At 38.3% G+C, this 12,818-nt stretch overlaps 1 protein-coding gene across 3 annotated transcripts in view; it reads left to right on the forward strand.

Annotated features, from left to right (window-relative positions):
• MIDEAS (mitotic deacetylase associated SANT domain protein) overlaps positions 1-12,818 on the forward strand; it is a 75,436-nt gene that overhangs the window by 54,239 nt on the left and 8,379 nt on the right. For all 3 annotated transcript variants that reach the window (XM_075192476.1, XM_075192478.1, XM_075192479.1), the window contains exons 3-9: positions 497-775; positions 1,367-1,706; positions 3,809-3,875; positions 8,098-8,225; positions 9,152-9,255; positions 10,443-10,518; positions 12,276-12,364. In XM_075192476.1, coding sequence (XP_075048577.1) covers positions 497-775; positions 1,367-1,706; positions 3,809-3,875; positions 8,098-8,225; positions 9,152-9,255; positions 10,443-10,518; positions 12,276-12,364 — 1,083 coding nt within the window. The remainder of the gene's footprint in view (positions 1-496; positions 776-1,366; positions 1,707-3,808; positions 3,876-8,097; positions 8,226-9,151; positions 9,256-10,442; positions 10,519-12,275; positions 12,365-12,818) is intronic.

Below are 12,818 nucleotides of genomic sequence, written 5' to 3' on the forward strand. Positions count from 1 at the left end.
GCTATAAAATTGACCTTAGTCTCTCTCCGTCTCTCTTGGTCTGTGTGTGTGTTAGGGAAATTAGACTGTGACCTTCAATGGGGCAGGGACTGATGTGAGTGAGTTCTCTGTACAGCGCTGCGGAATTAGTGGCGCTATATCAGTAGATGTGACTGACAGCTAATGATATACACTTTAAATGCTATTATAAGTGTAATGGTCAAACTGATATTATTATAGTTGTGATATTGTTTCTAATGGGCACATTTATTCATCAGGCACACACAAGGGACAGTTTGTGGCTAAAAGAGTGTAAAAATCAGTTTTCAATAAGAAGACCCTATCCTCTACTTTCCCCATACTACAGATTGTAGTATTGAGTTTACTGACATTGGTAGTATTTGTCTTAATTCAGTTTATTCTGTTTATAATTAATTAGGTCAGAATATATACAGATCTATCAGTTGGTGTAATGAAAATTTATTCAGCTAATTTGGTTGTTTTTTTGGTGTCTCAGGATAGTGACGCATTAAGGGATAAGAAGGAGACCTCAAAAAGCAACGTGGATTTTGTGGGCGCTCCCTCTCCTAAGAAGTCCAGAACGGAAGGAGACATGAAACCGCTGGTTATGCCGGTATCGGTACCAGTTAAAATGGATACTGGGCGAGAAAGGGGAGATGAAGAAAGGATCCAAAAGACAGTAGCCCCGGAAAGGGAGCCCTCTGCACCTATGCAGTCTGTGATAGTCACACGACACAGAGCTGGACAGACATCGATCTCTGAACCTTCAGTGCCGGTGAGATTCATTAAATACTCTATAGGGCTCTACATGGGAGGTGGAACTGTCTTTACCAAATATATAGGAACACAAAGTAATGCAACATCTAGTATCTTAAGAGGGCTCTGGTCTTAACTTAAATCGTAAATGTTATTTGTTTGGGGGGGAGGGCAAGAGGATTTATCAGAAGCAGTACCCTCGGTTTTTGGCTGGGGTTGTACGCAGAACGGAAAAATCGTTTACATGTCTGGCGGTCTTTACACTCTTGGCAGTTTTCTGAGGTTGCTTTGCAGAAGCCAGCACAGTTAGTAGCTGCAAGATGAACTATGATTTGATGTCCTGCCCATCTGTACACAGTTTGGATGATACAGTTCAAGTTGTGTACAGTTGGGCAGAAAGTCAAATTGTAGCTAAACCTGTAAATACAGCATAGGAGTACATACACCCTCTGGAAAGTTATACTATTTGTTTATTTACTGCCAACTGGCACTATGTATGTATTGTTTTGTGTTTTTATTGTACAACCCCTTTAATAAATTTAAAGTATTTACTTTTTGTTTATGGTGTGTTTATATATTTTGACAACTTTTGTTTTCAAAAACTCTGCAGGCCAGTGAAACCTCGTCGTTGTCGGAAGGGGAAACTCCGTCCCGGAAGCCTAAGCAAAGACCAAGACCTGAACCACTGTTTATCCCTCCCAAACCTGGCACATTTGTTGTCCCAGTGTATTCCAGTATAACTCCTTACCAGAGCCACCTGCGCTCACCTGTACGCGTTCCTGACCTCAGCGACAGAAACTTTGAGTTGCCTCCTTACACGCCGCCCCCTATCCTCAGCCCAGTGCGGGAGGGGTCTGGACTCTACTTCAATGCCATCTTGTCTGCCAGCACGCATTCAATGCCCCCACCAATCACCCCGAAAAGCAGCACAAGAACCCTGCTGAGATCTAGTAAGCTCTTTTCTTATTTCTATTTTCACAAGATAAAATGTTGACTTGGACGGTCAGTTTGTCTCCAAGGGCTTTGTTTCCAGGACACCCTTGGTTATCTATGACTTGTAATGTTTTACCCCCCTCCCCCCCATAATTCATACTAGCACAAGTACATTTAGAAACAGTGGGAATAGGATCCTATGACTGTTACAATGTACGTAGCTAAAAAAAACCAAAGCCAGGTGCTTTATGGACTGGGCAAACTTCATGCCACCTCTGTATCCATTTGGTTTTTAAATATAGTGTATCCCTATTTCTAGGGTTACCTTCACTAACAATATTCTGATGTTCCATAAGATGGATTTAATGTTTCTTTCTTATACTACATGAATTGTGTCCTCTCTTCCTCTTACATGCACTAATCAATAACTGTCCAATGGTTTTCCAAGGAATAAATGCATTGACTGATTGTTTATCTAGGTTCATAAAATAGGGAACAACTTGTTATTCTTAAACACAACAAGTCAAACCTAGTAAAACAACTAAACAGACAGGTTTATACATATTTACAAACCATCAATATTTTACTGCCATAGTTACGTTACCACATTTCTGTGAACAGGAAGGGTACAGGAGAAGCAGATCCTTAGAGTGTAATTAAGCTGCAAAGTCCAAAAATGGTTTACTTGTACCGTCATGGGTACACTAATATTGCCATGTCAGGACAATTTCTGATTTATAAGGACCTCTGCATTTTGTTCTTAAAATACATTTGACTATGTTTTACTTATTGTTAAGTCCATTGATACTTTGCGCAGAGCTACCAGTGCTTGTCTCTTTCTGCCTATGATGGAATATATTTAATACGATTTGGCCAATGAATATATATTTATAACATATGAACACAGTAGAGGGCTCTTCCAGATTCACACCTGTGCACATTTTTATTCAATTTCCAGGTACTCTCTTATTCTTGGCACCTTTTGCGTGTGACCAAAAATGACCAGTAATACTGACTTTGCTCTGCTCCTCACTGTCTGTTACAGGGGGCCCCCTGTCATGCACATTATGTACTTCATATCCACTGGCCGATCACTGAATGTCCCTTACTGTCTAACTCTGCTGTCTGCAGCAGAATACTGTAGATTATTGCAAACTGCCTGTTGGATATTCAACCAAAAGTACACTGATGGTCATGACTCCGTCCTTTCGACCGGGGCATAGGCTGGGGCCCACCCATAGAAATGGGCATGTGTGCATTATAACCAATAATGAGTCTCCATTCTTAGCTGTGCTCCACTTAATGCTGACACATTTACCTTGTTACACCATGACAATGTGATTTTGGCAGGACTGGGATGCTCCTTATTGGATGTAAGCCACTCATGTTTGCAGTAAAGCCTGCCTATTAGAAGAAACATCACTAACGTAAAGTTTACATACAATTAATTCAGTTTAATTGCTGTATCTTCCAATAGGCAGACATTGCTGAGATAGAAGTAACTGCAATGCAGATCTAAGTATGGCTGGCCTGGACATAACCATATCGGGTATCAGAGGCAGCTCGCAGGAGTTTAGCAGCCCTTTAAGTAATTGTGGTAGACCCAGGTGGGGGACCAGTGCCCCCCTGCCCTGTTTATAAGCTGCCTCTGTATGTACAGCATTTCCATTAATAATTGGAAGGCAATAGGGTCTTTAACCCTCCAATATCAAAAACAATTTACTGACAGTATCTGTAAGATTTAACAATTAATGTCAGTTATTGAACCATGATACAAGATTTAATATATAGTTAATTTTCAATCACAATTTTGTCCTTGTGGCTATAACATCAGTAATACTGTCATAGGAAGGAATAAAGGAAAGAAAAAGAGCAAAAGCAAATATAATTAACATTTTCTCATTAAACAATAATTATTTTGTTTTTCTGGTGACAGATCCATTTATTATATCTGCCCCAATTAGTGTATAAACAAATATAATGTACTGACTCTTGATTGATGCCATTAATCATTATCATTGTAAAGTTGTGTCTTTGCTTATTTGTTTAGCTGAATGATTTCCTGGAAATTGTATTGAGCACCTTTGTCTGTGGTATGATAATTCTATTTTGTTTGCAGATAGTGGAGATGACATGCCTCCTTTGCTCACAGTAATGGGAGAAGCAACTCCAGTTAGCATTGAACCGTAAGTCTATAGAGAATTCTTGTTCTGTTCCCTATTAAAAACATTGTCTCTTTGCCCTGGTATGCTAGTGCTGATTTATGAGTAATCGGAGTCATAAAAGGGATTCTTTTGCACACAACTCTATGGGCTAGATTTACTAAGCTGCGGGTTTGAAAAAGTGGGGATGTTGCCTATAGCAGCCAATCAGATTCTAGTTTTCATTTATTTAGTACTTTCTACAAAATGACTGCTAAAATCTGATTGGTTGCTATAGGCAATATCCCCACTTTTTCAAACACACAGCTTAGTAAATATAGCCCTATATCTCATAAAGGCATATACATTTGAGCACCCCTGGTCAAATTGCATGTTTCACTGCATCTCCAAGTGAAAAGAAGTTAAAACAACATGGACATGATTCATATGTCAATATATCTGCATTTTAATGTACATGTCTGGGCTCTCTGGAAATCAATACTTAGTAACACCCCCTTTGGCAGAAATCTACTACTAGAGTTCCCTGTTGCCACCTAAGAGTCTCTTGATTTAAGAATTGCTCTAGCTCATAAATACTCTTATGCCTTCTTACATATACTGCATGACTCAGGACTGCCCATAGGTTTTCAATAATATTTGAGTCTGGGGACTATGACATTCCAAAATCTTAATATTTCATTTCTGTCATAGTTGAATTTTGTATGTATTTTTGGATCATAGCTTTCCTGATATAACTAAGCTCTTTTCAGCTTCAATATCCTCGCTGACTCTGGGATATTAGTTCCTAGGATTTGTTGATATTTAGCTGAATCCATTCTTCATTCCTTTGGTACAATGTTTCCTGTGCTACTGGCTGCAACACAGTCCCAAAGCAGAATACAAACCATGCTTAATATTTCACAGTAGTTCTGAAGTTCCACCTGTTTTTCTACAAACTACTCTTTTGTGATTATGGCCAAAAAGCTAAATTATTATTTCAGGAGTCCACAGCACTTTGTTACAAAAAGTGTTGGGCTATAAATATTATTTTGCAGACTTCAGATGTTGACTTTATTGATGAGGTTGTAGGAAAAAAATATTCCACTTGACAAAAATTCCACAAAGATCATTTATGTGCTCTGGTGTCCATTAAATCTTTCTGTAGGTCGACATAGATTGTTCTGGGTCTTGCCTTGATTTTAACAGTTCCCCTCGTCTTCCATTTCTTAATGATGTTTCTAACGGTGGAAATTTTAACCTGGAATCGTTTAGACTTCCTTTTATAGCTTTCCCTTGGTTTGTAAAAGTCAATTGTCTTTATTTTTAAGCCCTAAGTCAGCTGCTTACAAGAGCCCATCGTTAAGAGTAGACCCAACATCCTGAGTGGTTGGAAGGGTCAGAGTATTTAATTAACTCTTGAATTAAGTTTTGAGGCCTGAAAAAATAAAATCTTTAATCGACTAACAGGGTGCCCAAACATTTACACATGCTTTATTTGTTATCAGTCTATTAAATTCAAGGTATAGTTAGTTATTGTGTAGAAATATGTTGTGTTTACCTTGGTAACAATTTATTTATACTTAGAGATTCTGTGAAATATATTATTTAACCAAGGGTACCCAACCTTTTTCATACAAATGTAGTTGCATAGTACTAGACCGTTTTATATTCAGTAGATTATTTTGTTATCATATAGGACCAATAATTCCTAAATATATGGCTAAAATCTAAACTATATCCTTACATTCAGAAATATATGATTTACCATAACAGAATTCAACATTTTTCGTACCGTATAATTTAATTAGACGGCAGTCAAGACTATATGTAATATATTACATGTGCAGCAGTAACGTTTCGAAAACTATCCAAGCTTGGCAACAAATACCATGTCCTTTTTAATGTTATGTGAATTGAATTTAGATCTATTTTTTATAAGGCAACACATCATTTAGCAGTCCTTTTTGATAGTATTATTATATAATTATAACTATTAGAAAGACTTAAGCAATTTTGTCATGTAGCGTACAGTGCATTTTGCACAGAGCAAATAGAAAACTCCATTCACATGAATAATTTTTTTTGTCCCCTTGCACCCATTGCCTCTACTGTCACCATAGTGCTGGGATACTTTTGGATCCGTTCATGGGTACCAGAATGTGACAAATCCCTCCTTCTTCTAGTTACACAGTGGGACATAAAGAACGAAAAATATACCTGAGGAGATAGTCAGCGTTTCATCTGTGGTACTATAATACTCTATAGTACTAGCTGCAGTAACATATATCTGTAACTGTTGGAAGCAGACAGACGCTGTGCAGACCTCTGCTCTCTGTACAGGACACTCAGCCTAGCCTTGCAGGGGACATTTATTTAATTTTGTATTTTTCTTTTTGATTAGCAACATAGTTCATATTCACATTGATTGAAGAGGAGTAAAGGTTCTATTATCATTAATGTTTAGGACATGGTAAATTTTGGATAAGGCGTGTTTCTGTAATTTAGAGCATCATACCTAAAATATAAATAATGACACTTTGCAAATTGTCAATATCAATTTGTTTCCCCCACATGGGGAAAACAAATGGAAGTGGGTGTGGCTATTCAAATTAGTGTGGGTAATTTTTTTTTTAAACAATACACACACATAGCGGACAGCATCACATAGCACATCATACCTAACATCGCTACTCTCCTATCCAGCAGCTCACTATCATCATACCTAGCAAGTTTTACCCTCTGTACACATTTATTATGCTGTGAATCCTCATATCTTTAGCCTACTTTTATAGCTATAATCCTAGGCTAAATTAGAGGTATATACTTAGTTTAGAAATATGATTCACCAGATAATTTCTGCGTACAGATTGCTTATCCCCAATTTCCAGATAAGGCTTATTGTAAGTCATATATTGCTCAATAGCAACTACCATATTAGTAATTATATATTGCACCGAGAAATCCCCTTATTGCCATATATTATATTACTCCATGATCCTCCTCAGTTGCCATCTCTATAATGCACAGGTTATCTTCCTGTACCAGTCATACAATGAAAAGATTACCCCTGCCCCGAGTGGCATAGGACCTGTCCTGCACTCCCACTGCCAGTCCCATGCCAGTTCTATGTATCCCATTCGTGCACTTTGGAGGTTTCAGGTGTAAGCATTACAAGTGCTCATCTGAATGCATAGAGGTGGTCATAGTGTAGGATAACCCCGTCCTTCAGACAGCATGTATGTCATATGGAGGAGCCGGGAGGGTGTTCTAATCTTAATTCTCTGTCATTCAGTACTGGGAACAAATGCAGACTTGGACAGCGGAATGCATCCATTGCTTCTACTATCGCTATAGTGTGGGGACACTTGTGTAGGTGCCATAAAAATGCTGCATACCTTTAGTAGGAACATTGCTCCCCCCAGCAAGTATAGCAGCAGACAGCAGGTTATTGTGTCAGAGTTTATGACCATATGACAGGTCATCATACAGCAGAATATTTTTGAGGGGTGGTTTGGAACTTCCTTGATGGAAGGATTCCAGCTATAAAAAAAAAATGCACATATTTAATGTCTAAATAATAATTACATTATAACCAAAACCAACAAACGTGATGATGGGGACTGTATTGCTCCAGGGTATATGGAGACAGTACTCTGCGTGATATGCTTAGATTCAGCCGCAAAGTGAACCTGGAAATGTATTTGTTATTATTTAATGCTGGCAAATATGGAGCAACGTAAGACTTCCATGTCTCAGAGATGCTTTGTTTTCTGGCATGTATATTATCACTTCTATTGCTGGATCCATCTCCCACTTGCAGCTATATCAGCAAATATGCACAAAAAATAAATTCTCTATGCAGAATGTATTATCCTATATGTTTTCATGGATATTCAATAGGATATATTTTCTCTGTGATGTGACCAGCAGGTCCTGCTGGGATTCTAATTCAACAACAGCTGGACGGTCACAATTTGCTAAAGACTGATTTAAGGGATGGATAAACTGATGATAATGAAAGATTAATGTCCCTACATGTTATATTGACTTTCCTGTATTATCACATAGGATAAGAGTACATACTAAAACTGAGGTCATGCTCCAGATTCCACTACTTAGCATAATATGGAACATTGCAACAATTCATTGTGCAATGTACTTGGAAGAATCTACTACACATCTGGCTGGTGGTGATCTAATGAGTTAATTTCTTTCTGTGTTCTGCATTAAATTGAGCCTTGTCTTGTCTTATTTTTCCTGCCTACAGACGTATTAACATTGGACCACGTTTCCAAGCGGAAATTCCTGATCTCAGGGACAGGAGTTTGGCATTTGTTGATAAACACAAAGCTGATTTGGTCTATTTTCCATTGGAGGATTTGGAGAACAAGCAAGGTGAGCAAGCAGCACTTGTTTCATAGATCACTAATCTAAAATATTCCTTTGCATAAGACTTCTGCTGTATTAAGTCCACATGACAAAGAGGATGGACCTCTCCAAGTCTGTAATAACTGATAACAGAGAACAGTAACCTATCATAAGCTACACAACAAATCTACAAACAGTGCCAACCATCAAGTTTTGACAAAGCATTAGATATTTGAAACATATATTTGTAAGTTTTACAAGACGTGTGTAATCCATGTTCAACTTTTATTATAGGTGTAGTCCTTTAAATGTCTCTGCATGATGCAAAGCATTTGATTTAGTTATACACTTAGATATAGTTGCTGGAATGGTTTGGTCAAGCGGGCGGCTCTACTGGTGTCACAAAGTACATCTTCTCTGGGCCTTAACTTCATTCTTTCTAGGCTTATAGTGGATTTATAATTTGCAAGAATTAAAACAGACCCATCTCCAGGTCCTATAGTGAGATTTTTTTGCTTTACTATATATTGGCCTTGTGCAAGACAACCTGAGGCCTGGGGCTCCCTCCAACCTCCACAGCCTAGTGCACGAGGTACTATGCAGCAAAACAACAGTGATAGAAAGAATATATATGTCGCCAGGTCTTCTGAGAAGTACGTATATCTATAAGGAATAGGTTTAGACCCTACATAGAACAGTGGGTTCCACAGTTTCACTTTAAGAAGGAGGATCCACACACATTTGTGAAATGATATGGATTTGTGGGGCAAATAAAAATAGACTTTACATCTTTCCTCAGTGCCACATACATAAGTTAGCAGTGAGGATTTTCATTGTGTATAAAGTGTTGATAAAAATGCAGGTTAGTTTTTAGAATGGTAAAAGTGTTCGTAACTCTGTATATAAACTAACGATGATGATGATGATGATCTCTCTTTGTTTGTGGATGACAGTGGAAGAGTTGCTGACGGCAGCGTGTTCCAGCATCATGCCAGGTGGAGGCACCAATCAAGAGCTGGCACTTCATTATCTTCATGAGTCAAAGGGGAACATGCTGGTAAGTGTGTCCCCCGTTATAGTCCCAGTTCAATATGTGTATGTTCGGGGGTTTTTTGTAACTTTATTTTTTATACTGCTTTATTGTTCCTTTTTAACCTAAACTTCAGGCCTAGATACTATGGAGATCTCTAACATTAGGGGGAAAATTCAACTGCTGGTGATGTCCCGCACGGACATCAACACGATGTCCGGCTGCGCATATCACCAGATAATACTGTAGGAATAAATGAATGGAGATTCTAGCCATAACATCGACACAATGTGCCTCCGTGGCCATTCCGGAGACACATTGCGCTGAATTGAATCTCCCTCTAAGTGTACTGAGGTGGTTATGTTAGCGGCGCTTCCTGTATGTAACCAGCGTGTCATTATTATACATGGAGATATTTATCTCTGTGAGATCACTTTCCCCATGTGTCTAATTAGAGATCGGAGGTTCAGTGGCCAGGAGTCCGCAGCTTAGAACTCTGGAGGAGCGAGTGCCATGTGGCATAAGATATACAGAGATGGCGTCCTAAGACCTGACACAGGCATTAGTGTAAATCCTATATCAGTGGCACTGAATGGGTTAATAGGGAGTGCTAATCTGTCGCAAACAACTCATTAAAAGTAAATACATTATAAGTAATCTGTGGATGTGATGTTTTGTTGTGGTTCTCTAAATCACGCCTACTTGTTACTCATTAACATAAGGGTGGATGGGAAGGGGCAGTGGGGCATTTGCCCCCCAGGCCATTCCCATACCTACCTTGGGCTGAGTCACTGGGCTACCTGCATTGATAGGCAGCTGAGCGGAGTCTCGCCCCCTGGGGGTGGGGAATGGCAATATAATGTTATATAATATGGAATGCAGAGAGAGACCATTCTAAGGCGGGTTAAGGCAACATTTCCTTCCCTCCTCTTTTATAGAATAGTGTTATTAGTCTGAAGCCCTGGGAATGTTTGTAGTATAATATTTTTCGTATGAATTGCCTCCTGACATTGGCAATTCCTGTTTTCCTGGCAAATAATTATTCATGGTATTTTATTTGGTATAATGAAATATGCATTTTTGCTCTAATGGCTTATGGACCATTCATTATTACAGCAGCCATTCAGATGAGCAGGATTGTTGTTTTATATTGCCTAAAATGACAATGTGAAATTATTGTATTAAATGTGTGTTCTTTTACTTATTGTGACCAGGCTACTCTCGCTAAGCTGCTATTGATAAAACCTAAACGACACAGAGGCCATCCGTTGGCAAACTACCATTACTCCGGTAAGGACTAATAATTTGACTCCAGTTTTATTTAGAACTGAACCGTATGTCCCTTACCGAGATAACAGGATCTCTTGCTACATTCTTTTATCAAAATTATTAAAGGGAAAAACATACTCTGCCTGATTTATCTTCAGACGCAAGTCCCGTTGTGTGCCGCATCTTACTTGAAATTGCTATGCGCATGCTTAGAAACGGACTTTACATCAATGAACACAACTGCATGCCATTTATGTCCAAACGCAAATGACACTTCCGGCTTGAAGGGCGTAACGGGAGGGAAGGGGCTGTCTCACGTAGGCAATGTAGGGTTTGCGGAAGTTGAGCTCCCACGCGTTTGTGCGAATCAAGATCTGGTCATCTCTTAGGTACATGTTTTCTAACCGTATCACTTGCACCAGCTCCTGGGCAGGTGTAAGTTGTAAGTGCTGGCTGATAGTGATGACTGACACAAGTGTTTGCAAGTAAGATAAACTGTAATAATGCATTTTATGTACAATACCAGAGTTGTTAATGCATGTAATATATAGTTTATATCGCACATATGCATTGTGCGTATCCTGCAGTCTGTTCTGTCTGTATCCATACGGCAAGTACTGTATAACCAGGACATACTTATACCCATATCCAAATGGAAACATTTCTTGAGATCCGCTCATACTTGAATACTTGTGTACATGCGTGCAATTTACGTTCCATTTTACAAAACACAAATTGCATTCCAAGATGAATCAGGCCCAATATGTCCGTAACTAATGTTTATTTTTACTTTCTTTTCCAAAACTGTCCACTAAAAATATTAAAACATGAGTAGTTGCCATTTAGCTTGAGATATCAGTCATAGGGGGGTATTCAATTGTTAGCGTTAACGCTCTTAAACGAGCGCTCAAAAAATCTTAGCGTTAATACGGTAATTACTCGCGGAATTTCAGCTCGCCGCTCCCAGAGCATCACTCAGACATTGTGGGGCATTTAAGTAAAACCGTGCTCTTGCCCATAGCAACCAATCAGGTGATTGCTTTACCTTTGCTACAAACATGACAGCTGGTTAGTTTGTATGAGCACCAACAGTGTTATCCTCTGTACTAGTAATGTGTCCAAGCATGCTGCCTGTGTTCTGTTCAGAAGGAAGAGCTTTAATTTTTTTTTTTTTTTTTATAATATTATATGAGATGTACATTTGTTATGAGCATTTCAATTATTTATTTTGCTGGATGTAATACTTGAGTTCTATTAGATTATTTGTAAGTCAATACATTTGTGAGGCTAAAACAGTGGATATTATTGTAGCCTAGTGTTCTATAGGGTAATGCCCCATGGTCATAAATGTCATGTTTATCCACATGTAAGTGTCCATATTAAAGTTGTCCGATTTCATTCAAATATCTCATACACTCCCTCCTGCAACGTAATGTACATGTGGCTGTCTTCTGTGGTTTTCAGCAAGGGCTGCATATTATCTCAGCAGATGTGTCTATTTCCATTCCCCCTTGATACAGGAATGCCATTTTTTCCTTGCTGGAAAAATAGAGCATTCATAAGTACAAGTATGTTAGCATCCCTAGGAAGTGGGCTTATATACAGAGTTCCTGGGATATATATTTTGAAACTGTAGGTGATAAGTTTTATTTTAAAATTGTAAAAACAATGTATTGGATAATTCTTATGAGCCATGTCTTGTTTGTAAAGTTCTATAGACCGTATGTCCCCATAACATTTAGATTCTCGTATATAGACATCCTCCCTTTCTTTTTCAGGGTCAGACAAATGGTCTCTTAATGAGAAGAGACTTTTCAACAAGGGAATGGCCATCTACAAGAAAGATTTTCTGCTGGTTCAGAAATTGGTATGTATTATTTTGGACGTCCGTTCCACTAGATAATTTATGTTGTTAGTTTTGTTTTTTGTTTTTTAACCTTGGACAGCTTGAAGTCCATTAATCTGGATTATTAAACAGCACATTAATTATATGCTATCATGAGACCAGGCTGCCAGTGCTCTCTGTAACTTTAGATCCTGCTGGATTAACAGATCCTTTCCAAAAGTTATATGTGTCAAAGTTTTATGATCGTAGTATTCTGGAAGGCTGTCCAGCACATTCACAAATATTTTATTTTTACTCTCTTAAAGGACCAGTAATATCAATATAAATTCTACAACTCAATAAAAACTATAGCAATACTATATCCACACAAAGGAAGATATCCCTGGGCGCTGATTTAAATCAACCAAAAATTAAACCTTATAATAGTATCATAAATCATATAAAATATGTAAAATTTGTGGCCACCATTATATTA

This window comes from Mixophyes fleayi, chromosome 12 (genome assembly GCF_038048845.1).
Source record: "Mixophyes fleayi isolate aMixFle1 chromosome 12, aMixFle1.hap1, whole genome shotgun sequence".
Classification (NCBI taxonomy): domain Eukaryota; kingdom Metazoa; phylum Chordata; class Amphibia; order Anura; family Limnodynastidae; genus Mixophyes; species Mixophyes fleayi.